The sequence below is a fragment of the Motacilla alba genome, chromosome 2, assembly GCF_015832195.1.
Source record: "Motacilla alba alba isolate MOTALB_02 chromosome 2, Motacilla_alba_V1.0_pri, whole genome shotgun sequence".
In the NCBI taxonomy this organism is placed as follows: Eukaryota; Metazoa; Chordata; class Aves; order Passeriformes; family Motacillidae; genus Motacilla; species Motacilla alba.
Window position 1 is genome coordinate 128999972 of NC_052017.1, and position 27126 is coordinate 129027097.

At 50.2% G+C, this 27126-nt stretch overlaps 1 protein-coding gene across 1 annotated transcript; it reads right to left on the reverse strand.

Annotated features, from left to right (window-relative positions):
• Nucleotides 1–13097: 13097 nt before the first annotated feature.
• Nucleotides 13098–24204, reverse strand: GDF6 (growth differentiation factor 6). The gene is given in 3 exon segments (XM_038129879.1): nucleotides 13098–13644; nucleotides 13646–14096; nucleotides 23767–24204. Coding segments are annotated over 3 exon segments (1200 nt in total). The 5' UTR covers nucleotides 24104–24204; the 3' UTR covers nucleotides 13098–13232.
• Between the last annotated feature and the right edge of the window lie 2922 nt (nucleotides 24205–27126).

Sequence of the window (27126 nt, forward strand, 5' to 3'; positions counted from 1 at the left end):
CACCTCACACCCCAGCCATTCCTCTGAGACTGGTTAAATTTGCTTTTATGCCATTTTGAGAACTCAGGTGTGCTGCATGAAAAACAGCAGTTCTATATAAGGCATAAAGCCAGCGTCAGGCCCCTCGGCTCAGATTCCTTTGGAACAGTATTTCAGTGAGGAAAAGGTTGTAGATAAAAAAGGTGCTGGGTTTTTTCCCTCCAACAGCTTGCAAATAGTACAGAAGTATTCACTGGTCTGGACTTCCTGACTCCATAGAGATTGGTCCTGAGTACAGCCCACCTAATAAACTGATGAACAATGATTGTGGCATCCAAGGGTGGCCAGTGACTTGCTGGTCTGCAGCACTCAGGGGAGGCTCTTTGGTTTTCACATCTGGCCAAAGTCTAACATTTGTGTGACCTTTCAAAATCAGGGGAACTTTCCATGAAATACACAGGCAGCCAAATATTTAGGTCTGCAGAGTTACTGTGTGACATTACTTAGTTATCACAAACACAAAACTCAGGAGAGACAGAGATGTCCAAAATTTGGATAACATGTCAACTCTTCCCATTAATGCATTTTCTCTATTATTAAACAGAAACATTATATTTCTCCAAGGGCTTAGTCAGAGCCTGAGTTTGATAGGAATAGATATCCGGCTCCATCATCCCAAGGTATTGATCAGGACTGTCCTACAGCATTTATGTGCCCTAATTACAGACAGTCCTCTCCCTATAAAGGCACCCCTTCTCCTGTCACAACAATGCTGAGCACTATTCCTCTATAAAGGAGGAAATCATGGAAATCAAAGTCTGTGTTTCCTTCCAGGGTCGATCACAACACAAGTGCACCACACTTACTCCCCACCAGCACCGGTGGCATGCCCCTCCACCACCACCCACGGTGGGCCACAGCAAGACCTGCCACCAACTGCTGTGCGGTAGCCTTTGGGCAGCTTCCAGCAGCCACTTTATTCCCAGGGTCACTTCACTGCCACATGAGGCATACACCACACTTTCCAGCTGGGATTGCTTTCCTCACTTTGGAACAGGTGCTGTTTGCAGAGCTCCGACCTGCTTTGTTGCTCTGGCACACGAATCATCATCTTCTCATGGAGCATCTGCTGCCTCAGAGAAGTGACATGCTCCATCTTCTCCCCATCCTAAATGGGCAGCAGAGATATCCTCTGTAAGGTCCAGGAACTGAGAAGGGCAGGAAATGGAGATGGCCAGGAGCTCTTTGAACTCCCTCTTCTGAAGTAAGAGCCTCTCACAGTGACTAGATACGTTGGAAAGCCATGAGCAACTCCATCAGCTACCCCAAGGTCCCCATGAATGCTTCAGGGGTGTACATGAGCCAAAACCCAGAGCAGAGTGTTCACTACACCTAATTACAGCTGCTGTAGCTTTTTTTCTAACTTGACATTTATGATCAGCCCCATTCCACACACACTTTTGGGCATCATCACTGTTTTGATTTTGGTTTGATTACAAATATTTAGAACTGGGGCTATGCTGTTAAGCTGTTGCTCTCATATAAGTGGCATGACCTCCTGTCCTCTTCTAGCACAAATAAGAGGAATAAGAACCCTGCAATTGGTTTTCTACCTCCTCTTTTTAATTTTTTATAATTTTTATGTTGTTAATGAAACTAGCATTTTAAAATACAGTGCATTTTTTTTGCCCATGGAACTCCAACTTTGCCATGTTCATGCACAAAGGGGACAGGAATATGCATGGAATATGTTGAAAATTGCAATGCCTTTATAGGCAGAAAATATGTTGAAATTTCCATACCCTACCTGCAGGACAACATCTGTCCCTTTTTTTCCTGTTTTCAGTCCTTATTGCAACATGAAAAACCTTTTAGAAATAGTCAGTAAAATTACTCTGTAAAATTATTACACAGTTACACAGTAAAAAATTACACAGTAAAATTATTTTCTTCATCAAGGTACATTACAGGCTGTCTGCAAAAGGGAAATGCTGAGCTGCTCCTAAGTCTCTACCATGGGAGCTACTTATGCCTGCCCTCAGGTCACATACAGATTTCTCTGCTTCCCACAGCCTTCTAGAAGGACTCTCTTTGAATTTGTGGAAACAAGGGACGGGTTGCACCATGCCAGTTATGTCACTTTAGGTGAAACAGGAGCCATCAGCAGGCTAGGGAAAAGCCAATGCAGCTGAGCATGGTGTCTGGGTTTGTTGCTCAGCCATGCCAGGGAGGCGTGCCTGGCAAAGGCACAGTCCCTGCTCTTGGTGTCACTGTCACGTCACAGGGAGCCCCGTGGAGCACCAGGAACCAGCACATTCACCTGCACCTGGCTCCTCAGTGCTGAACCTGCCAGGGCTCAGAGCATCCCAGCTGCCCCAGCCGCTCCTGCTGCCGAGGGGAACAGTTGCTGATTTTGAAAAAAACACCAAAACTAGAATGCTGGGGTGAGAAGGGTTGCTGAGAAACTGAGCCTGTAATGAAATGAAAATGTTCACTTTTTTTTGGAAAAAATTAGGTCTTTAGGATTTTGTGTTTTCCTATTTTGTTTGGTGCATGGTATTTAAATGATGGAGAAGGCAGAGATGAAAAAACACAGAAAGTGGTATTTTACCTCCAACCTTCTTTAATATCAACAGTGAAATTTCTTTCAGTGATATTTTTTCCCCATAAAAATCTCTGTTATTCTTCTTAGGAATATGTCTGTTCCAGTGAAGGGGCAGAGCTTTGCATTGTAAAAATTGTAGCCTTTTTTATGTAAAAATAAGAAAGCAAAATAAAAGCCGCTGGGGAAAGCTTTTTTTTTTCTTATTTGCACACCAGTGAGCCTCCACTTTTGCTATCAGGATTTTACCAGACTAATCCTTTGTGGGGGGTGGAATGGTGTGAATTGAACTAGCAGAATCCCTAGGTTACAGTGCACCTGAAGATAACAAAATTTGTGTAGCTATGACAGTGATGCTAGGCTTTGAATCTGGGACTAAGGAAGGAGTGACCAACATGGAAAAAGCCACAAGAGGAAGAGGGAGAGGAAGGGGGAAATAGCAGATGCCATCATCCCCAAGAGGCATGGTTATTGGCTGCACAAGGTTTTGAAAATCAAACTAAGGGCAAGAGGAGTAGAATCTGCACAAGAAAAAGCAGAGACAAGGGTGTGAGAAGGGAACATTGTTAGCCTGATCACAGGAGAGAAATTGTTATTTACTCACTGTGCTTGGCTGGGATGGAGCAGAGCAAGGTCGGAGCCTGGATGGGTGCAAGGGAGCAGAGAGAGTGATCAGCAGCCCAGGAACAGCAGCATTGAAAAGGATGCATCCCTCCTGGGCAATGGTTTATGCTTGCTTCATTATTTTAAGTAGGCTGAGGCAGGTAATTACTCATGAGTCTGACCATGAGGTATTTAACAGTTGAACCACAGAAGAAGCTGTATGCACAGCCTACCTCTGCCTGGCAGAAAGCATAAGTTGATGATTAATACAGCTTAAGTCACATCTCACTTCTCCCATTGGCCAAGGGCCAAAATGAGCCCGTTTTCCTTGAGGAATAGGTCTATCATGTACAACTCAGCTCCTGCCTGCTTAGGGATGCTGTGAAATTACGCCTGCACCTTGCCAGACCATGCAGGACCCAGGCAGAGCTGCAGCTCCTCTGTCCAAAGACATCATCGCTCCCATCCAGATGCTCACTGCAGCACCACAGCCAGACTGAGCAAGACGTGAGCTGTAGGTGGGTGCTGCACCCAAGGGGATCTCCAGGTTCAGGGGATCCCTGGAGACGTGGGATGCAGCCCCAGATTCAGGGGCTGGTGTCTGGAAGAAGTGCCACACCCTGAAGCAGCATAGGCTATGTTTTCCCTGGGGACAGGAAAGGGCAAAGGCATGGCCATCCAGCCCAAAAGCAGCCCAGCCTGTTTGCATATGTTGGCTTGTCCACATGTACTTGTGGGTGTAGAGCTCAGCAACAGCTTTTTTTTTTTCAGTTGCACTATGCTCATTGTGATAACAGGAGGCTTAATTGTGAACAGCACTATGAAACCAGTGAAATAGATGTAAGTATTAGCTGATACTCAATACCAGGAATGACCTGTCTTTTATGTCCTCTCACTGTTCTGGTGGAAGCCTACCAGAATGCAGGACACATGTTTTCCAACTCAATAGCAGGTATCCAGCTGGAGAAATGTGTTTCCCTGAATTATAGCCATATGCTATATATCCCACTTCAACATATCATATCATGTTCCATCTGCACAGAATTTGACACTGCATAAAACAATCTGCTTTGAATTCAAATGCATATACTTCCTCACACAAAACAAAACCCTCTAGCAAGGCTATGAGTCTAAATGCCTCAGAGCTTCTGGCAAAGCTTGTGCCACAAACAGAAAAGACCAGACCCAAAGCTGTAGGGAGGAGAGACATTATCTCTGGGCTGTTCCATCTGAAACAAATTCTACCTTCACATCAAGGAATTTGTCCTGGTGGTTGCTGATAGAGAACAGAGCAGAACCCAGAGCAAGAAATATTTGCAAACCCGCTAGGACTACCAAGCTGTACAAAGCATAATGCCCTGGAGTACATTGTCCTGGCCTTCTCTAAGCTACTCTGAACCTCTCACATCTGTAACAGTCTGGCACTTAAGGGGCAGCTTGAGAGTAGATGCCTCGACAATTTCTAATATCACAGCTCTCATAATTAGAGAAAAAAATGGGTTTTGTTGTCTTTTGAGCAAATGTGACTGTTTTCCAATTGTCTGCCACACTTCTAATGGCCCCAGGTCAAGCCCATCTTCCTTGACATCTTAGGTGTTCCTTTTAATGCAAAGAGTACCCTTCTTCCTGAGGTAAAATGTGAAGTCAGAAATACTTGAGAAGCCTTTAATTGATGAACACTTCTTCTTTTTTTCCTCTTTCTCTCTCAAAACCTTTCAGCCACACCTACAGTAGATGCCTAATATTTCACAGCTCTGCTGCCTGTTTTGTCATGAATTTGTTTGCATTGTCTCCCAGCAAAACAGCCTTTGGCAGAGATACATCCCAATTTAAATAGGTTTTTAGACTCTACTCTAAAAGAACAAAAAGAAAGAGCAACTGGATAATAGAAAGAGTCACTACACCTTCAGCGCTGTTAATGAAAATATTCTGCTTGTAGAATATTGACAAAAAGGGACAGGAGTATGGTTTACAGAATTCCAGCTCCAGATTATGGTAGTAATTTATTTCTCTCTAAAACAACAAAGCAAAAAAAAAACATTTGGGAGCTTGTGTCATACTGGAGGTTCGTCTTCACTAATCAAAGATGTGTGTAGGAGAGTTGATCAGCAGGTATGCTGTGCTCTGTTCACAGCTGTGCCAAGGGCCTGCAGACACATATACAAGAACTGATTCCCCTCATGTCTGCGGGGTTTCTGGTTCAAGATGGACCAGATTTTTCATTGCTTTTATTTGTCTGGTCACAGTAATATCCAATACTCCTCTCTACAGCTCCACATCTGAACCAATATGAAATAAATGACAAACAGAACGGCAATGTTAGATTAAAACTCTTGAGGACACAAAACCTAGTTTCTGAAAAGTATTTCAAGAGTCAACTGTAGGACACAGCTGGCTGCAGAACATCTGCTGCAAAGTGCAGATAACTGGTTTTAGGCTGATTGAGGTTTGAGAGATTTTTGACCAGAATTGGCAACAGCAGCAAATTGTGCCTGGCGAATTCACAGAAGCACATTTTTGTCATGCTATGACCCATTGTCTGGTTTATGATGGCAACAAGAAACTCTCATCCAGTGCCGGACCCCATCTGAGTGGAAGTGAACAAAGGGACTCCCTCATTGTGAAGCATTCATCTGGCTGCATCAAACATAATGCTTTATATAAAGTTATGAGAGACATTTATTCCACTCTGCTCAGTACTAATGACATCCCAGAAAGCATACAGTCCAGTTTAGGTGCCACAATAGGCATCAAAATAAAACCCCTTTTTCCCATTTCAAGAGGAAAATTCAGATCTGTATGTCTCAAAGGAGATAATTGCAGATGAGTGCATAACAGTTTTTAGTTCTCCTCAGTGTCAGGCAGTTTATGATGTATAGATCTCAGGCACTGTGGCAGTGCAGAGTTCTCCATACAACAGCACCTTGGGAGCTCTACTCCCTCCTCTTTTGATGGCAAAGGACTGAGCAAGGCCCATCCTGGTAGACATATCTGAAAATATTTTTCAGAACACACAGAGAAAGAGCTGGCCCTAAGTGAGTCTTACATAGGTACTTGTTGTGCCCAGATATACTGATGTCCCAGGTCATGTTAGCCTGTGGCCAGTAGGCTACCAATGATCCAGAAGATACCAGAAAACGATCTGTTAGATCATGATCCCTAAAACTGGGAACAGCACTTTACCTGAGCCCTCAGTAGTCTAGATGTCAGAATACTTCTGACACCTAATATTCCAGTTGTTATTCTCTGAAATATCCTGGGCAACTAAATGAATCGTTCATTACCTTGTATTCAGAACTCATTTCGCCATACAGTCCAAATTCTCTCTTGTAGGAGCATTATTAGCTAGGGTTATTTTTTTACATTTTGCTTGATGTTATCCTTCCTTAAGTGTAATATTTTATATGAAGTGCTTTACTGTATATTATTGCTACTACATTTCACTGTACTTCTACCAAACTGTCCCTTTAATGTAGCAAAATCACGTTGGTAACTTGCATGCTTGAGTTGCATGTCACTCTTACCAAGAAGAACATGAGACTCATTAGATATGATTTGTTCTGGATAAATTCACACTGGATATTTTTATCATATTATTATTCTGCAGTTGCTATTTTATGAAGCACTTGAATTTTCTGCAGTAATTCTCAAAGTATTGGAGGTATCTGAGACAGGTTGTCTGGTCTGTAATTCTTGGTACCTTTCAAATCTTCTCTGTGTCCCCAAATATACTTGTTAATATTTCAGAAATTCTTGTGGTTAGTTCTTTAATTATACCAGAGTAAACTTCCCCAGGACTTCCTGGTCTGAGTATGTGTCCTTTATTCAAAGGTTCCTTCACTTCTCTTCCGTGAGCTGCATTTCAATTCCCTTGCTAGTTCTAAGTGTGTTCAGCCTCTCATATCAAGTGTCTCCTACTTGCAAAGGTGGTGTTTCACACTTCAGCCCTCTGTCATTTGTCCTTTGTTTAACATCCCCATGAAGTGATAATCCTTTTCCCTTTTTTCCTAATTTCTTTTTCTGATCCCTTTTTGCACTCTTTATACTTCAGTCCTTCTCTTTTACTTATCCTAGTAGTGTCTTTGCTCACCTGTATATGATGGGTTTTTGTCAATAGATAACACAACTTCTGACTCAGACCCCCTGATTTTGTCCAGTGCTGTCCTCCTTGCCAGCAGGATATGTTCCTATGAGACTTTTAACTAAGAATTTCTTCCAAACTGCCTGTTTTCTTAAGATTCTTTCTCCTTTTGGCTCCTCCCTTCAAAACTCTTCCTATCAATTGCCCGAAGTGAGGAAATCTGCCATACAGGAGTCATTTGGTCTTGCTTTCTTCCTCCACAGACACCTGAGCTCAAATTGCTTTCTAGAAAGTTTCTCTTTAGTAATCATATCTATCATATCTTATCTGGCCATGTCTCCCATAACTGCCTTAATACTTTGAAAGAAAGAGTTGTCCAAACACATTCCAAAAACTTGAGGAACTTTTTGCGCTGTGCTGTTAGGTTTTGTTTTGTTGGTTTTTAAATTATCTGACGGCGGATAATCTAGTTAGATAAAGTTAGATTACCACTACCTCATATCCTCAGGACACTCCCAGAAGTTGCTCAAAAATGTGACATCAACCTCATTCAGTAATCTTTAGCAGGGTTTTACTGTTCCTCTGTTTCATCTCCAACCACTCTGTCTTTCCCTCTTTGCGGCCTTCGAAACATTCCTAATAAACCAGGTAATACTCTTCCCTTTTTTACTGCCTCCACTTCCTACACAGATTATATTCTCTCTGCTAATATTGAAGTGCCACAATTTATTTCACTGAGCCTATGTGATGCTGATTAAACTGTAGCCTTTGTTGTGTCCCAAGACTTCTTGTTCTTCCTGTTTATTCTCCATACTCTTACCATTAGAGTGAAAACATCTCAGATGTTTGGCAGGTTGCCCTTACATTATCCCTTTCATTCTTCTATGGCCCTCCTGCAACTTCCCACTTCCACCAAAGCAATGAGTTGTCAACCAGACCTCTACTTTTCTTACTCACCTGAGGTCTCTCCTGCCCACTCACTCGAACTCTGCTGTCCTAGGAGCATTTTCATTCATTTTTCTCTAGTAATAAAATTTTCACATTCTGGAAAGCAATGTCTTTTTCACTGATTTAACAATGCTCCATAGGATGGAGATTCTCCCTAAGGACTTCCTAAAAAACAGTGCAGAAAGTTGTTAGTCTTGTTGGATAAAGGTCCACAGTCCAATTTCAGATTCCTCAGTTCCAGAGAGGGGGTTGACAGCATTCATAGTTTAAACAAACCCTAGTTGTGTCAAAATGCTAACACATAGGCAAATATAAAGTCCTGTGCTCTGCATCAGGCTGATGTGCAAAATTAGGTCTGGGTAAAACCTTGGGAGAACCGTTTCTAATTCCCAACAGCATAATACATGAAATGGTAATGTATATTAACTAAGACAGTGGTACTTTTCAAGGCTGCAGTCATCAAGCAACAGGCAGGTGATGAGTGTAGCAGAGACAATATGTTGATTCTCCTCCCTCACAATTATGAACAGCTGGAACATCCTCAGTTTACAATGGGTCTGACACTGCAAAGAAACAAGAACAAATATTTGGAAATCTAATCACATAATATAGCTGAATGCTGACAAGAGGACCCTGCTCTAGGGGAATACACTCCTTTATAGCACATGGTTGCTATGTGAGAGAACAAATTACATGCTATTGATACCTGCTGTCCTGCTGCCCAGCCTCTGAATGACTGACAAGGGTGAAGTTCAGTCACTCAACTTCCTCAAAGCTTCAGACATGTTTCTGAAGCAAAGATAAAGAGTTTATGAAGAAGAGGTTTCATTCAATGTGATCAGCTCAAATAATATTTGAGGTTAAACACTGAGTTGTTAAAAATCAACATGCTTATTTTATAAATGCAGTAAACAATCCAACCTCTCATCTGCACGGAGATAACAAGCAGGAAGACTGGATCTGCTCTTGATGGGTAATTTCCAGCTTTTCTCCCCACCAAAAAAAAAAAAAAACCAAAAAAAAAAAAAAAAAACCACAAAAACAAAAAAAAAAAAACCAAACTTTTCAGAAACACTCCCCTCTGACAAATAAATGTAAGAGGGAGTCTGTGGTCCAAAAAGGAGCTTACTTATAAAAGGGCTTAAGTCCCATGCTGGTTTTTTCATTCATGTACTCAGAATTTGTTCCAATGCATATCTGCGCTTCAAAGATGAGTCAGTGATTTTCTTGTGCTTGAGCAGCACAGCCAGTGTGATGGATGAATTGTATAACGTCTGTTGATAAGTATCACACCATCAGCCAGACCAACTTCAGCTGTCTTCTGTCCCTTGTTGTCTATTCCCACTATTTCATAGATTCTGCTCCCTCTTCTGGCCAGCAACATAATAAAAGAAATAATTTCCCCTTTTGAAATGTGATTTTGAGCATGGGGAGTTGAGAAATGGAAAAGAAACTTCATATTACTTTGGCAGGACAAAGAGATCTGAGCTGTGTATCCACTGCATTTCCATATTTGGATTTCTCTGTAACAAAGGCTTGCAGTATTTGTAGCAAAAAAGCTGAAAAAATAATTACAGGTATTTTTTGTTACATTTTCAATTTACTGGGTATCTCTTGAGGGGAGAGCAGGAGAGAGGACGGGAAGTGCAAGGAAAGAAATACCATTGCTCAGCTTTGCTGTATCTATTCACTTCTCCCTCTCAGCACGATATTGCTCCTTCTCAGATTTGTGCAAAAGAATACTGCAGAACTAAAAAAGGAAGTGAGCAGAGATCCCATCTTTAGGAATAGCAGACTTGCCAAAATGGGTTCAGATAATGTTATATTAGCTACAGGATGCAGAGCACATGCTCAAAAAGGCCAGTGTTTTCTCTGCTTCGGTAAGCAATATCCAAAAGGTGCGCCTCCAAAGCAGATACTGCAGTTTCTAACTATCTTTGCCCTTTTTCTGGTTTCTCACTCCTCTTGGAGATTACCAACCGCAGGCATTTGGGACAAAGGGCTTTCAAACATTTTCTGGCCATTAAAGACATCTCCAAAAATTCAGCTAATGTAGAAGAAGGTACAAACTGCACTACACTGTACCCCAGGAGAGAAAAACGTCACCTCTTTAACAATTTCCTTTGATGGAAGTTTTCTAAGGCCTCCCACAGCTGAACTTTGCCTGATGAAGCTCCCCAAAGCCATGTTTGAGGTGGAGCAGAAAGGACAACTCAGTGACAGCACAGCTTGCCACCACGCGTGTGATGAATGGGCTTGCAACAGAAGCGATATTGGTTTTTACATGGAAAGGAAATTGCATTGAAACTCTCAGTGTATGGTTTTAGCCAAAGTATTGTCTGTACACACAATAATTCATTTGCTCAATAGACAGCAAAATAAAGAAATTATTCATTCAGCCTTCTCTAGCTGACAATTTTGTAAAATTTCAGATTTTACATCATGTTCATTTCCAGTTGACAATGTCTTACATACCTCGATTACCTTTCCTCAGAGAGTATACTGCAGCTTGTTGGACATCATTTGCCCATTCTTTCCCTCATAAAGAGAGCAGAGTCTTGATCCACAGCAGACGAGTGAACTGGTGTGGTCAGAACAGCAACCAAAGTTCACACCAGTCAGAACTGCACATGGTGAACCTCACTTTAGAACCAAAGCCCTTTTTAAGCTATAATTTCTAAATCTACTATTAGTAATGGACTTGAAACACTATTAAGTACTAGAAAGCAGTATTCCCCTGGCAGTTGTACCAGCTCTAAGGCTGGAGTCTTCTACAGCTCTCTGAGCTGCTGCTATTCAAACACTTGGGCCCGATTCTGCACTCCTTTGTTCAAGCACCAGTCCAAGGGAGTGAAAGCTGGTCAGAGAAAAACGTGTGGGATCAGATCTTGTGATATGGCAAAAAAATTCCACTTTCCATGAAAGGAACCTTGTTTTCAAACACATTCCACAAGGTGAGCAGCTCTTTCAGCCCTTCTGCATATAAGATGAGGCTTTTATTTTTTTCCCTGAGAGTGGGGCTCACAGCCCCCAAGCTGCCTGTACCACCTCTGCACGCATCACTGAGAGAGGATCCTTCTCCTACTGAAACGGCTAGTCATTGAATAGTTCTTCATTATCTAAGAAATAGCCAGGAAATATTTAATAAATATATTACCCATTGCATCAAAATAAATATCATTTATAAAACATTCATTGTCTTTTGCTCATCATCATCATCATCATACAGTGTATATTAATGTCCCCAGTACAGATGAGATTTACAAACGTTTGCCTGAATTTTTTCCCCTTAATGCATCTCCCACTTACAATAATCATTGCATAAAATGCATAAAAACACAATCCAGCTTTATGCCACTGGCATATACCAAAGACGAAACTAAAGATCTTGTGAGAGTACAAAAAGTCTTCAGACAGGAGGAATGGCTTTAGGTGCGCCTTCAAGTGGCACTTGATCCAACTCAACTCTGCAGCATTTTAGAATTAGAGCCAATATTTACTTGAGAACTCAGAATTACTTAATCAAATAATAGAACATATAAAAGCAAGCTGACTTTTTGAAAAAAAAATGTTTAATAATACAATGATAGTTGTAGTATTGTCCAGTAAAGGTGTATTGTAAAAATGGTCTGAATATTAATTTACCTCAGATAACTTTAGAGCTGTAAATACTTGCATTATATTGAGGTAGACAGTAAAAAAAAATTATTTTCTCCATTATCAGCACAGAATTAAAATCTTGTAATAATATCTTAAGGAAATGATAATGTTAAGCAAGGATGAAATATTTGATTAATGCTTAATTCTGTACAACTCAAATATAAACTTTAAAAATATTAGAAATTATAACATTTCGAGTGCATATCATATTTTGTACATTAAAAAAGAAATGCATGTTGTTCATCTCCATTTTGCACTTTTCAGTCTGTTTAAATAAACAAATATTTACAACTTTTACATGAACAACAGTGCATCCAAAGCAAAATGTGCATTTTAAATTAATGCTCCTGGTCGAGTCTTTTTATTAGCATTTTATATTATTATTCTCTTCTCTTTTTTATCTTTTTCCACAAGTTTGTAGCTCTGCAATACCAGACAAGCCAACAATTCTAGAAATCGGTGGGGAAAAGCCTGAAACTACGAACATAATAATTACATGAAGAAAGGGCTAGGCATAGCTCCGAAGTGCACTTTCCTCAGGTGAAGCCACAGCTGAGACCAAAGGTGGGAAAGAACCAAAAATCTTACATAAAACGCCTTTTCCAGCGCAGCATTTGCATATAACACTGCCACAAGTTGCGAGGGCGGCCGGGACACAGCTACCCAGAGACCTGGCAATGGCATCCTCGCACTCTTCGTGGGACCCGAAGCAGTTTCCTTTCCAATCCACCCCGGCTGTGCTTTCTGCAACACTTCGCTCTTCACAGTGTGCTGTCTTAAAATAGAACCTAGCTGATAATTACAATCTTAAGCAACTCTCGGTTGTTTTTCTCTTTTTTTTCTCCTTTTCTCTTTCTTTTCTTTTTTCCCCTGGGGGGGAAGAGAGGAAAAGGGGGGGGGGGGGGGGGGGGGCGTAGGCAATTTCTGGCTGGTAAGCTTGCAGGAATGTGAAAGAGAGAGGGCAGAAATGAAACAGCCCTCTTCAGAGCAACTTCAGAGAGAGGGACCAGTCTGCTCCCTCTCCCTCCCCCGACTCTTTTTGTACTTGGTAAATTGCCTTCACCTTTGGAGGGAGGAGGATAGATCGCCAGATAAACCCCGGGGGAGGAGAGGGGAGCGGGGAAGGGACCGGGCGGGGGCCTCGCCGCCTGCCCGGCCCGCTCGCCCTTCCCGGCCGGCAGCCGCGACGCTGCCGTAGCCACCGCGGGCAGCCCCGGCGCCGGAGAGCCGCCGCCCGCCCCTCCGCCGTCCCCTCCGCCCCAGCCGCGCTCGGCCGGCCGCGGGACGGGTCCCGCTCGCCGCTGCCGCCGCACCTTCGCCAGACGCAGACCCGGCCGCCGCCGAGGGGCGTCCCGCCCGCTACCTGCAGCCGCAGGACTCCACCACCATGTCCTCGTACTGCTTGTACACCACGTTGTTGCCCGCGTCGATGTAGAGGATGCTGATGGGGGTCAGTTTGGTGGGGACGCAGCAGCTGGGCGGCGTGGAGCCGGGATCCATGGAGTTCATGAGGGTCTGGATGATGGCGTGGTTCGTGGGCTCCAGGTGGGAGCGCAGCGGGAAGTCGCAGACGCCCTCGCAGTGGTGGGCCTCGTATTCCAGCGGGGCGATGATCCAGTCGTCCCAGCCCAGCTCCTTGAAGTTGACGTGCAGCGGCTTCTTGCTGCAGCGCAGCCGGGACTTCTTGCCGTGCCGCTTGCCGTGCCGGCTGGCGAAGGCGGTGCGGCGCTGGCGCCGGGCCGGCGGGCGGCGGGCAGCGGGCGGCGGGGGGTGCGCCCAGCTCGGCGCGCAGCTCCCCGAGGAGGCTCCGCCGCCGGGCGCGGGTGAAGACCACCAGCAGCGCCCGCTCCTGCGGCGGCCGCGGCCGCCGCGCGAAGCCCAGGCCCCGCAGGTCGAGCCAGCGCCGCGGCCCGCGGTCCGCCGAGGCCCGCAGCTCCAGGCACAGCCGCTTCCGGGGCCGCTGCTCCCGCAGGCCCTGCCGCACGTCGAACACCTCCCAGGCGGCGGACGGGGCCGCCCGCGGGTCCAGGGCGCGGGAGTCGAGCGGGCGCGGCGAGAGGCAGGCGGAGAGCTGCACGTGCAGCGGCGCGGCGGGCGGCGGGCGGCCCCGGGGGGCGCCGCGGAACAGCCGCAGCTCGGCCCCCACCAGCTCCTCCGTCTCCGAGAGGGTCGACACATCAAACACATACTGCTGCCGCCTCAAGGGAGCGGGCGAGAGATCGTCTGCGAGATAAAAATAATTACAGTCAGTTGCGCTCGGGGGGATCTGCCGAGAGGTCTCCGAGGCGGGGAAGGGAGGGAGCACCGCCGGCTTGCCCGGCCGGGGCCGCTTCTGCCTGCCTCACCCCCCACCCCCAGCCGGACCGGGATAGGGAGAGGGCAGGGAGAGGAGAAAGGAGAAGGGAATAATATGGAAAGTATGGAAGAGCCCGCACCAGATAGGAGATGGCTCTCCAGCACTAGGGGCAGACCCTGCTCCGCGCACTTCCTTTGCCTATCAGCCCCATATACACGTATCTGTGCTCCTCTGAGGAAAACCTGGACTTCTTTTTTGACACATCGGTGTACATAGTGCAGCTCAGAAAGCAAACCAGATTCCCTTGAGCTGCTTTCCAATAAAATGTTTACAACCCAGCAAATACAAAAATTCCCAAAGCCCCTGTGTTTCCCCAGAAGCTAGTAAAGCTTGTGTAGATTTCTATAGTAAAAGTGTCACTGGAGCCTCTGTTCAGCAGCCCCTCGCCGCTTTCCCAAAATCAGCCCGCCCCAGGAGTAGAGACAGAGGCTAAAGAAATATACACCCGCCTGTAATTTATCGATATCAAAGGTCATTGCGATTCCTAATCAGTATGTTTCACAACCTCGGCTCTACATGACAGATCTCTGGGAACCTCCTGCGGGGCAGGAGAGACAAGGGGATGATTTATGCAAACCAAAAACCTTCAGACGCGACACGGCGATGTAAAAAAAAAAAAAAAACCACAATGCAGATTAACGTGCACTTGTGCGGATTAGCACACTCGACAGTCGCCCTGCGTCGCTGCGTGTTCCCCTAGACGTCAGCAGGGAGATGGAGCGTAGAGTGCAGCACGGACAGGGGGAATTGCTGGGAAAAAGACCTGCCCCGCAGCCAGGCCACGGGATCCTCCGGTGGAGCCCGGCTGCCCGCCGAGCGCGTCCCCTCGCCCCGCAGGGAGCCGCCGTGGTTGGCCCCGCCGCCCGCCCGGACCGCGCCGCGCACCCAGGCGGCATCTCCGGCTGCGGAGCTGGGCGCCCGCCGGGCTCTGCACACCTGCCCGGCTCCCGGGGCAGCGGCCGGAGCACGGCCGCGCTCCCCGCCTCGCCCGGCACCGTGGCACGGGGAGTCAGCGAGGAGAGGGAGTTCCCGAGCCGGAGCTTCCCCGCCTCCCGGGGTCTGCGCGCCGACGGGAGCGATGCGGGATCGGTCAGGCCTTTCAGGCATCCCGGAAAACTTGAACCCGGGCCTTTCGCATCCCTGCCTCCGCCTCCCACTTCAGGCTTGTCTGTTTCCTCGCGGTGGGGCTTCTCCTTCCCAGCAAGGGGCGAGAGGCAGCCTGGTCGTGCATCCCGCTCAGGGAGTGCGGGAGGAGACTGAAAAAAACACCAGCAGAGCCCGAAAAATGTCGTCACAGTGCAGGTGACGACAACAGCTGCTTTATTGAGCTGTGAAAATAAAAGTGAAACCCATCGGGAGCTGCCTAGAGGCGCTGGACAGTTTCATCATCACTGCGAGTACAGACCAGGATTCGGTCCATGAGTCTCCCGTGGGTTTTGGGGGAGCGTGGGGGTAGTTCTGCCCTTCACAGGCGCGGGCCGTGGGCTGAGGTGCACGTGGTTGCAGGAGGAGGGTCCAACAGCTCAGGAGATCTCTGGTATCATTGCCTCCTCCTTCAAGGGGGTCCTGGGAGCTTATGAGAAAAGCGGATGAGCCCTCGGGTAAGAAAACGCAAGTCCTCCTCCTTCTTCTCCTCTTTCTCGTCGTCTTGGTGGTTTTTTTCTGCATCCGACATCTGTCAGATACCCGGGCATCCGACAGGGCGCAGACCGATCTCCTGGCCCTGCCGAAATGCCTCAGACCTTCGTTCAAGGGCTCCAGCGACCGTCGAGGAAACTAGATCAGCATCTTCCTCCGTGGCTTTCCCCAGCATCGGGATGTGGGCAGAACCCGGCCTGGGCACGGATTCCCTTTTAATGCCTCTCGTTGCTTAGGGGATGGAGAGGCGGGTGTCACGCTTGGTCTCAGAGAGAGATGCTCGCTCTCTTTGGTACTCCCAGTCGCCATGGGGTGGGGGTGAGGAGAGTGCTGCCTCCAGGCCTCTGTCCCTCCGGAGCAGACAGCCCCACGTACATTCTTCCTTGTCCTGTTCTTGACCAGCGCCACGGTCCTGGGGTCCCCCCTATCTCTGCCGCGGTGCAGGAGCAAGGCAGCACTGCCCGGCAGTCTTAGCTTTCAGGGAAAGGGCAGCCCTTTCCCGAGGGATGAGGGGACACGAAGGTGACAGCGCCTCTCCCCTTCCCGAGGAACCGTCACGCAGGTGGCCTGTCTCGGCGCAGGAAACAATCCCATTCGGGGGTGACATCCAGGCATGCAGCTTAGACGGGAGGGAAGCAGCGAGAGGCTGAATTCCCCACATGTCCCCGCTGCTGAAAATGGGCTTTAAAGGGCCTGCAGACCCTTGTCACCCGGCGGTGCAGGAGGAAACCAGCTCCGGCACTGTGGGTGCCAAAGGGCTAGCTCAGGGATGCTCCCCAAGCAGCATCTTTTGAGACTCCAGTTTGGCGAGGGTTTGGGGCGTTGCACGGCTGGTCCAGGTTGGTCGGTGGCATGGCACGCTGGCGACACGGCCGGTTTGTAGAGAAATGTGCCCCCGGCCAAGCAGATCTGAGACGGGTTTCAGCAGCACCGAAACTCTGTGCTGGAAAAGTCCCACTGGCTCAGGCAGCTGCCGGCTCCCGTGCCTCTCTCGGGAGGGCAGGGAAAGGGGCAGGGCTGCCGGTTGTTTCAAATAAGCAGCTTTGAATCCGATCAGATAAACGCTATTTATTCACTCTTGTAACCTAATAATTCCAGATGAATACATAATCCTAAACCAGTACTGGCTCGCTCCCAGCGCAGTCGAGAGGGTGGGAAAAGCAGCGGAGGGCGGGGAGGGAAAGCGGGACCTCCGGAACCTCCACAAAACGAGGAGAGACTGGTCTAGGTTGGGGACCCTTTGTTCCAGGGAAGCTGCTGCCTTCCCAGCACACAAAGAGCAGCAGCAGAGAGGGCGTGGGGACACCCTGACTGTCCCTCTCTTCCCGTGAGCAGTGCACAACGGATACGGGCTTGTCCTCTTCAGTTTTCCTTTAAACCCAAGGAGCGACTGGGGTAAAACCCGGGGTTTCTAACAGCCAGCTCGAGATCTGCCTTCTTCTCAGGCCAGCTGAAGCTGTCCTTACAGATATCCCCGTTACCGAAATACTTGGTGCGAACAGCAAGGTCATCCCAGCTGGGCTGGGGAAAGCCACATTGCAGAAAATGCACCGGGGAGGTGTGTTTATATTTGTAGCGTTAATGTAGATGAATGTTCGCTCCGCAGTCAGTATTTGTTCTGTTTCGACTCTCCGTAGTTTATTCTTTTTTTTCCGGGCGAAAATAAAATATTGGGAGTGGGAAGGAGGGACAGAAGGAGGGAGTAGGTCTAGCTGAAATTTAAGAATGTGCCAGTGGCAGATGGGAGAGAGCAGTCCTACTCCGTTCTGCCCCCCGCGAGGCGCTCGGGCAGCGGCGTGCCCGGTGCTCCCGCGGCCGGGCCGGACCGGGCCCCCGCCCGCCTTCCCCCACGCTTTCCTCCGCGGCGCGGTGGCTGCAGTTTCAGCATCTCCGAAGCTAAATGAATGACTGGGTTGGGACGTTTCCCTCAATTCCCTGTGTGAAGCCTCTCCCGTTTCCCGGGTCGCTTTCTCGCCGCAGTCTGGGCTTTGAGGAGAGACGGGGGTTAACGAAGGCTACACAAAGTTTCCCTTTTCATGGCAGATCAGGTACTGGGCTCCCAGCCAATTCATCAGGGCTCAGATCTTAACTTTACATCACTGCAAATTATACCCAAACCACATTCAAGAAGAATTTTCCCATTCCCAAATTCTCTTTCAAGCCATATTTAAACTCGCAAACCAAAAGCACATTTTCAGTTTAAAGACACTTTGCAGACACTCGCATAACAATAATCTGGAAATTAAAACATATATTGTCCCTAATTGCGAAGGTCTGCCCACGCGTTGTCTGCGGAGTCGCAAGGCTGACAGGTATTTCTTTCGGAGCATTACCCAAGCTGTGGAAACAAGGGGCTGACTCTCCATGTGTGGTATTTCTCTGGGTTTCAATTCCACATCTCCCAGCGCCTGCCTCGCCGCGGTTTTTTATTACACAGAGTGATTAGATTTAAATGTATCGTTCACTTCGCTATCGAGTAACCGAGAAAGACCACACCTTCCTCGGACGAATTCCCAATCCTGCCAAAAAACACTAACTAGTTGTTGGACGGCTGTTTCTTTTTGTTTTGTTTTGGTTTTGTTTCTTTTTTTTTTTTTCTTTTTTCCCCTCCTCGGAGCGGGGAGGCACCTGGCTGTGATGTACCTTTGGTCACCGCTGTACCGTACCTGCTCCGGGAAGGCTGCCTGCCCTTGCCCCATTCTCCCGCTCGCCGCCACCTCCCCGCTTGCCCCGAGCAGCTCTCGGCCCTCGGGCATTGAGGGATCGCTGCAACACCCCGGGACACGGGGGACACGCAGGGCTCCGGGCCCTCGGCTGTCGGCATCGTCCCAGGAGATGCGCCGAGGCGGACGGGAGCTTCCTCGCGGGGTTTCTACCTGCTGTAACAGACCTTAACCCGGTATCTTTCCCTTTGCGCATTTGCGGTGCTTACGCGACCCGAAATACTTCGACTGAGGAGGATTCCTCTGAAATTATTCGTGTTGAGAAAATCGGCCTGAATATTCCCAGCTCTTGGAGCTAAGAAATGAAGCGAAAATATTACTGAGCGATAAATGTGGAAGCGCTAAGATACAGCAACAGAGAATACAGCTCTGGCCATAACTAGCAAAGACTGAAACATCCCCTTTCGCTCATAAATCAGACTTCAGGCGCGAGAGGACTCCTACCCTCAGTTTCAGCGTGCCCCGAAATCGCAAGGAAAGCAGGGTTTTCTCCGATCGACCGTTTTGGGGTTTTTTTCTACTCTGAAGGGAGGAGGTGAATGAGGAGGGCGAGGCGCCCCGCTGCCGTGCCCAGCACCGAGTGGCCCTGGCCTGCGCCGGATTTTCTCCCCGCGGGCCACTCGGCTGCCGGCTGGGGCCAGCCCAGCTGCGGCACAGCATCTCCCCGCGGGCGGCGGAAACTACACAGCTCCGAGGCGGAGACCTCGGACCTCTGTCCCCCACGAGTCCCCCTCTCAAAAAAAAAAAAAAAAAAAAAAAAAAAAAAAAAAAAAAAAAAAAAAAAAAAAAAAAAAAAGGAAAATACCCCAAAAAACTAACCAACCAAGCAAACAAAAAAAAACCCAAACAAAAAAAAACAAACAAACAAAAAAATCAACCTCTTAGCAAGCCCCGCAGGAGGGTTTCTGGATTAAAAAAAAATATATATAGTAATAACGAAAAAAATCAGGACCAGGTCCGAAATGAGCCACCGGAATAGTTTGATATGCGTTAATTACTCGTCCTGTTAGCAGAGCGGCTCCGCGGCAGCGCACCGCCCCGCCGAGCTGCCTGATCTGCGGAGCTCCCGGCGCCGCTTCCCCGGGCCGCCCTCCCGTGCGCGAGCCCCCACGCCTTCTCCAGGGACAACCAACAAACGAAAGATAAACTAAAAAATACTCCCCCCGCCGCCAGCCCCTATTGAGGTGCAGCCGCGGCTGCCGAGGGGACGCTCTGCTCCGCTCCGCCTGCGCCCCGGCCCCGCGCTCCGCTCCCTCCCGCAGCTGCCGCGGCGCGGGGGGCGAAACACCAACCCCGAAGCACCGCCCGGCACAGGCAGCGCGGAGCCGCCGCGCCCCGCCCGCCCCCGCCACCGGCTCCGCGCCGGGAGGCCCCGCCGGGCCGGGCCGGGCCGGGCCGCACCGAGCCGAGCCGAGCCGAGCCGGGCCGCTCGCTCCTTTCCCGGGAGCACGGCGGGGATGAGGAGCGGCAGCTCGCTGCCGCGCTCCGGCCGTCTGGTCTGCATTAGTGTTTTTATAAGGGGCTCAAACAAATCGAATACAAGGTCACCAAATAATTAACAGTTGTGAATTCCCTCCCTTCCCATTAAAATACTTCCCTGTTTATATTTCATTTTCCTTCTGCCAACGACAACACTGCTTGGGCAAAGCGCTGCACAGATTACACTACATTGCAGCTTTCGGTCCACCCAGAAACCCGCTGTTTTGCATAAATATGTTTTACTAGATGAACTTCAAGTGAGATTTACACTCTTTTCTTCTGCCACATGCACAGCCGGGCCATTTTCAGTTTCTGCACACGGGATCCCCCTTTCGTCCTAGCCGTCTATTCACCACCCTCACAACCCTCATGGCAAGAGCAAAATAACGATGTTCGGATCCTTGCCCATTCGAATCAGCCGCCTCCCAACTGGAACGCGAAACTGCATAAAGAAAACGGGGAGGGAAAAAAGAGATTATCTTGACCTATTTCGATGCAGCATTTCGTCTGCGGGAGCCCTGCCTTGGTGCCGGTGCTGCGGGCTCTGCAGACACAAAAGGGTGAGGCGAGGAGCACTCGCAGCAGCCAGCCGTCGTGGCAATCCCTTCCCACGGAGATCCTTTCGAAAATCGTGCTCCTTCGCACTCCAGCTATTTCTTTTTTGTTTTCGATTTGCTCCCAGTCATGCCGCGTTTCTTGCTAGCTGTGGGATTGCTTGTTTATAACTCCCTTCTCCAGCTCCCTCCCGCTCTCTCTCTCTTTTTTTTTTTTTTTTTTCTTCCCCTGCCTGGTGGAGTCCTTGCAGCTCCTAATTGTCCTGCCTTACTGTGGAGCTCCAATGCTGGGGGTCCTGAGGCCAGTGAGAGCACCATCTGCGTTTTAATGAGTTACTTCATGTGCCAACAGTAATTTTCCTACATTCAGCTAGGTCCTGTCTGATCTTGCGACCGTAACAAGGGGGAGCGAGTGGGGGGCGGTAGGGGGTGGAGAGGGGGGAATCGCAAACCCTTTCCCCCCTTTCTCCTCTCTTTTTCTACCGACGGGGGAAAAATTATATCTGTATTAAGCAGTAGTGAGTCTTCACTCCCTCTCGCCCTACGCTGAAAACGATCTTATTAGCTTCAAGCGAGAAGGGAAGAAGCGAAGCGACGGGAAGCGGCTGTCGGTGTCTGCACCGAAGCGCTCTGCCCCGCAGCCTCGGAGGGCGGTGGCACGGGCGGGCTCGGGGCTGCTGCGGCCGGGAGCTGCTGCCGGTCAGAGCCGAGCGCCGAGCGGCCCCGCCGGACACGCAGGCACAGCCGCCCGCCTCGTACGGAAAGGGTATTTCTCGGCAGGACTAAAAGTTGCTTCGCGCTCCTCTGCGGGCTGCTGTCCCCCCGAAATGCTGCCATGCAGGATGGCGTGCGGCAGGTGGGACGGGCACCGTCACATCCCGCCCGGAGCTGCCGCTTAGGTAAAGAGCAGCCCATCTAATTGGGTCAATTTTGGCGGCTATACTGTCTGCAAATGAAGTGACAGAAAATCTGCCCCCCCTTCCCCGCTTTCCCTGAGCAAAGACTGTTCATCATCAGCACAACTCCAGCTCGCCAATTAACTGGGCTACGAGCCCACGGGGAGGTGGGCAGTAAAATAGCTACCACTTCAGAGGAACGGAAGCTCTCTTGAAGTTTTTTGGTGATGTGCCATCGGCTGGTCCACTTCATTATGGGAGACTAGACAATATTTGATATGTTATGACATGAACACTCAATTAGATCACTGAGTTGAAATACTCCAATCAGTGGCTTGATGCTAAGCAACCCTCAGAAGGTCCAGCAGAAGGTCACAGCCTGTGACACATCAAATCAAAATCAATGGGGAAAAGTGAGGCTTTTCCTTAATCAAACCAGGACTTCTGTTAGCAATTCGCTTCCCCCGGAGTAGAATCTCACATGCAGCGAGATGAGCTAAATTTGTTAAATTAACTGTCTTTCTTCTGGTTATCAAGAATAAGATGATATCGAGCGCGGCTCCATTTCCTGCGGCTCGCAGAATTAGCACCCCGTTTCCTCTCCTTTAGGGGGAGCGGTCCAGCTCCTTTCTGACGGCTGAATTTTCGAAACCGTGTTTCTAGAAAGCGGGTTCTCTTCCCCCCACCCCCGCTTTTAACAGCGACGAAGAACACAACCCCCATAAGGCGAAGGCGGAGAGCAAAACCCCTTGTCCCCTTTCCCCTCGAAAACGTCTGGGGGCTTCCGACCGCGAGGGGCACACACTGTGGGCGCTTCCACGCGTCCTCCCGAGCCCAGAGAGGCGCGACCGAGGAGGGAGGCGAAGAGCCCCGCCGAGCTCCCTCCGCGGGAAGAACTCCCCCGAGGCAGGGGTAGCAGTGGGGCAAGGGGCTGAGCCTTGGGTGCCGTGGGCGGGGAGAAGCTTCCGGCGCGGGGAGGCGGTGAAGGGGGTCGGTTTGGGTTCCGTTCGATTTGGTTTGGGGCGATCGGCTTCTGCAGCTCCAGGGAGCCGTGTGATTTTCCCGGCGCTGTGCTTTGCCCTAAAAAACGGCTGGGGCACGGCGGGAGGGCAGCGAGCTGCCCTGGCTCCCGGCGCTGCCAGCCACCGGCAGGTACACCAGTGCCCGAGGAGGCGCCGACGGAGGGGAGGGTCTTCAGATGTGAGAGAGGGGGAGGAACGAAAGCGCAACCTTCATTAAGAACCTGTTAATTAGTCTGTTCTTAATGGCTCACAACCAGGGTAAAGAAAAAAGCGGGGGGGATGAAAGGGGCAGGGGGGCGTTTTTATGGAAGGGAAATTTTACTCTGGATCGACGAGAAATGTGCACCCGCGGCCCCGGGTACGGGCGATACGACGACGAGAGAAAAGCCCAGGAGGGCCCCGGCCGGGGCTGCAGGTCACCGAGGGGGCCCGGGAGCCCGGCGGCACCGATGCTGCCCGGGAAGCTCTGCGGCCCGGGGTAGCGGGCCCCGCTGCCAATCCCGGCCCGGGGGTGCGTGAGGACCAACCCCGCACACAGCTCAAAGGATGCGGCCCTGGAGCAGACGTCAAGTCCGGCCGCCCCTCGCTGAGTCCCGGTACCGGGCGGTACCTGGGCTGCACGCTGCCCCCCCGCAAGTGGAGACGGAGGGTCCCAGTCCCTGCGCTCTCGGAAGGGGCCGGGGCTCTTCCAGGTAACCCCGAGAACGCGACCCGAAGCGAGAGCAGCCTCAGGCAGAAGATCTTTGCCTTCGGTCAGTTTAAACTTTCTTTTCGCCGTGCAGCCGCGTCGATAAGAGCCACCCTTTCTCCGGCGGGTGGAAAGAAACCAGAAGAGCGATATTTAATTCTTTTTTTTTTTTTTCAAGGTTGAATTTACACCCAAATTCCGCCTGCAGAGCTGGGGCGTGTTTTCCACCACCCCGTGACGATTCGGGGAGGAACACTCGTGTTTCTCGCACGCAGCACTCAGGGCTGCCTCGACTCGGCTTTAGTGCCGCGGGGCCGTCTGCTTCACAATATAAGACCGCGACTCCCAATTTACCGAGAGATCTGCACTTGCCTGCAATACCGGGGCGGGGAACAGCACCGGTGACCACTCCACCGCGCTCCCCACCGCCCCAGCACCAGGCTCCGCGGGAAGGCAGCCTCGTACCGTGGAGCGCAGCGGGAGGGGGCACCCGCAGCCCCGGGGGGACCGTGAGGGGCGTGGGGGGGCAGAACTTACCTCGTCCCCTGTCTACAAAACTAGTGATGGTGTTGGCGGATTTGGACGACTGAAAAAAGCTGGCGTTGATGCCCAGTTTCTCCGCGATAGAGTAAGTCCTGAACAGAGACAGCATGTACTCGTGGGGTTCCGCCCGCGGGAGCGCCCGGTCCATGGCGTGTCCCCCTTGCCGCGGGCGGTTTTCCCGTGGGGACCGCGGCACTCTGCGGCTGCGACCACCTTTGGAGGAGGCGGCGAGCTCCGAGGAGGCAGGGAGGGAAGCCGGGAGGCAGCAAGGTAAATCCCAGAGGAGGCTGGCGAGCAAGGCGGCTGAGAGCAGGGCCCGGCGTGCATTCATAGCGAGAGGCGGCGGCGGTAGGGAGGAAGACGAGGGCGGCCCGACGTGCGGCTCCGGCGGCCCACGGAGCGGCGCGGGGACTGCGCGGCGGCGTGGCGCGGAGCGGCGACTGCACCCGGGCGGGCTCGGCCCGCAGCCGCCCGCCCCGCCCCGTGGGTACCGCCCCGCCGCGCACCGCCCTGTGGGGGCACCCAGCCCGCCCCCGCGGGGCGGTCCGCGGCGGGGCGGGACACTCCGTGGTCGGGTGCTCGGGGGTCCCTTTGCTCCCTCCCCGCTGTGTTCTCCACGCGGGAAGCGGACGCGAGGGCCGGAGAGAGATGCCGCGCGTCTTGCTGCCACCTCTCGGGTACCCCTTCTCATCAACCCAGCGGTGCTGTCGTCTGTTCAGGTGCCTCACAGGTTCTCCAGGTTTGAGTGTGGGCAGATTCGTGTGATGCTAATGATTTTACTCGAGGCTCTTTGTATTCCCGTGGCTATGTGACCGAAAACTTGGCACAAAGCAGGGGTCTTATAAGAAGGAGAATTTGGTGACAAGTGAGGGTCTCACCTTGGGATGTGCCAGGGCTCATCCAGCAAGCAGCCTTGAGGCTGGCCCTGACACCCGTTAAAGAAGGAAGGGAAAGCATAGGAAGAGCCAGAGATCATTCTCCTTGACTCGAAATCTGCAAATCAGCCACCAAGAGGGGACCAGCCCAAGTGGAGCACAGTGCCAGGCTGGGGCCTGGCAAAAAGCAGTGCTGGGCACCACTGGGCAGTCAGCACTGTCAAGATAATCAGGATAGCCTGAGGCAGGCAGGAAAGATTCCTCAAAGCAGGGCACACATTTGCCTTGTCCTGGGCATACAAAAGACAGCAGTGGAGCAGAAGGACAAGGATTCAGAAATTCACCCACCCCTTTTCATTTGGATTTTCCGAGGTGCATCCTTCAGCATAAAACTGGTGTCAGTTCTCCGGTGGTTTCATCCAGCCACCTGTCCAGGGTTCACAGCCATGACAAAGCACAGTAACATGCTTGCATTACTCCACCTGTCCTGATCACTACTTTCTTCTCCTTCGCCTTCTCATCCTCCTGCCTGAACCATGGCACTGCTGCTGCAGGCAGCCACAAACCACTCGCTTCCACTTGCCCGTGTGGCTTTCCTCTGCCCTGCGCTGAATGTTCCTCCTTTCCTGTCTCAATCTCCCACTGTCCACTTCTTCCTACCTCTCCTATCTGCCCCAGCTCTGCCACTGGTGGATTTTCCTCTACTTCCAGTGAGAGGTCGTGTGTGTTTAGCTGTGAAAGCCTGGTCCATAGTAAATAAAGGGAATCTGAGATCTCTGACCATGCTCCTCCATCGTCTGCCGTTCTTCATGCAGTCACACGCTGGACTTGTGGACTTGTCTTTTTCTTCCCTGTCCTCATTTTCTACCAAGAGAGAGCAGCTCATGCCTGGGCTTTTGGCACCACTCCCAGTGCAACACAGGATCAGTGAGATGAGGCAGACTCTGACAGGGCATACGAAGCAGGCTTCTAGCCCGGCAAATCCCAGTAGGGTGCTTAGTCTGTAGGGTGCTTAGTCCCACTGTGTTCCCTATCTCCTCCGGAGAGATGCTGGAGACTATGAGGAACACAAGGGGAACATTCAAAGCAAGTGATAGGCTCAGGTTCCAAGTGAACCATGCTGCATCTCTACTAGAAAAAAAAGATAATTCCAAGACAGGAGCTCACACTATCCTGAAGCCCTCCATAAATGGCTTAGAGAGCTCCCTGGTGTGGTTTTGGCCCATGCCAACTAGCACTTTCCCAGCCAATACCCAGGTCTGTTACAAGTTATGGCTTGTGCCAGGGGCTGTCCCTAGATGGCCACTTGGATGTGGCCATGTGGATGTGGGACACATCACACAGCTGGGATTAGAGAAAAGGGCCCATCAATGCCTTGGCTTCTTTTTAGCACGATAGATGTACTGCGAGGTGCTGGCAGAAGAACTGTGAAGAGACAGGGCTACAAAAAAGTATCAGTGACAGTGCAGAAATGAGGCAAGTGTTCTGCAAAACCATTTCCCACTTCATTCTGTCCCATTTCTTCACCCCCTTTTATTTATTGTGCTTTCACTCCTCCTGTGTATCCTATGGTTTCACTGACACCCTCCTGACCACTACCCTCCCTTTTCATCAGCTGCTTTCTTCACTGGGAGTGTCCCCCCTCCTCCTGTCCCTTTGGCTTCTCTTTTCTGATGCCTCACTTTTGTTGCTTCTGCTCCCCTTTGCCACTCCCATCCTTTTTGCTTTGTACTTAGCATTTTGGCTATTTTTTTTCTTGCCATGACCCAGTTCCTTCCGGAGCCTTATCATCACTTTTTTGTTTCCTTCTGCCCCTTTTGTGTCCTATTCACTTATTCCATGCTCCTGCTGGCTATCTCCAATCAGCTGCCCAGCTCCAGTTTCTCCTCCTTCAACTTCTGCCCAACCCTAGCCCCCCAGGCTCTTTCTTTTCTCTCCTGCTGTATTTCATTGTCCTGTTTTTCTTTTCTGATATTGTTCCCACTTCCCACATCCCCTCCTTGTGGTCCAAAATGCTGCTGCTGCACGGCTGCCCTTTCCCACTCTCACTCTGCTGGTTTCCAGGGTCCCCTCTGGTGCTCCCGGAGTGTCTGTTCCCTTCCTGCCTTTGTCTCTTGGTCTGTCTCTCCTTTTCCCTCTTTGTTCTCAGCTTTTTCCTCCCTTGGCCTCCTCCTCTCCCAAGGGGAGGTGGTTTCATGCTAATGCAAAGCTGCGAGGTCTCAAGAGCAACTTCCATCAGCCTGATTTAATTCCTACCTGCTGCTTTTGCATGTTTTAACGCATTTTCTAAAATTGACTTGGATGGCTGCTTTGCACTGTCACTTCTTCATCAGGGGCCTGACTTGAAGCCCTCTGCAGCCAACAGGGCCTTTCCTCTGGCTCTTGTGACCTTTCAGGCAGTGTGGAGGGTGAGGCCCCGCTGAGGCAGATGCCCCCCGTAGCACTCCAAGGCTGTTGCTTAGCGGGTGAGAGTGCGCAC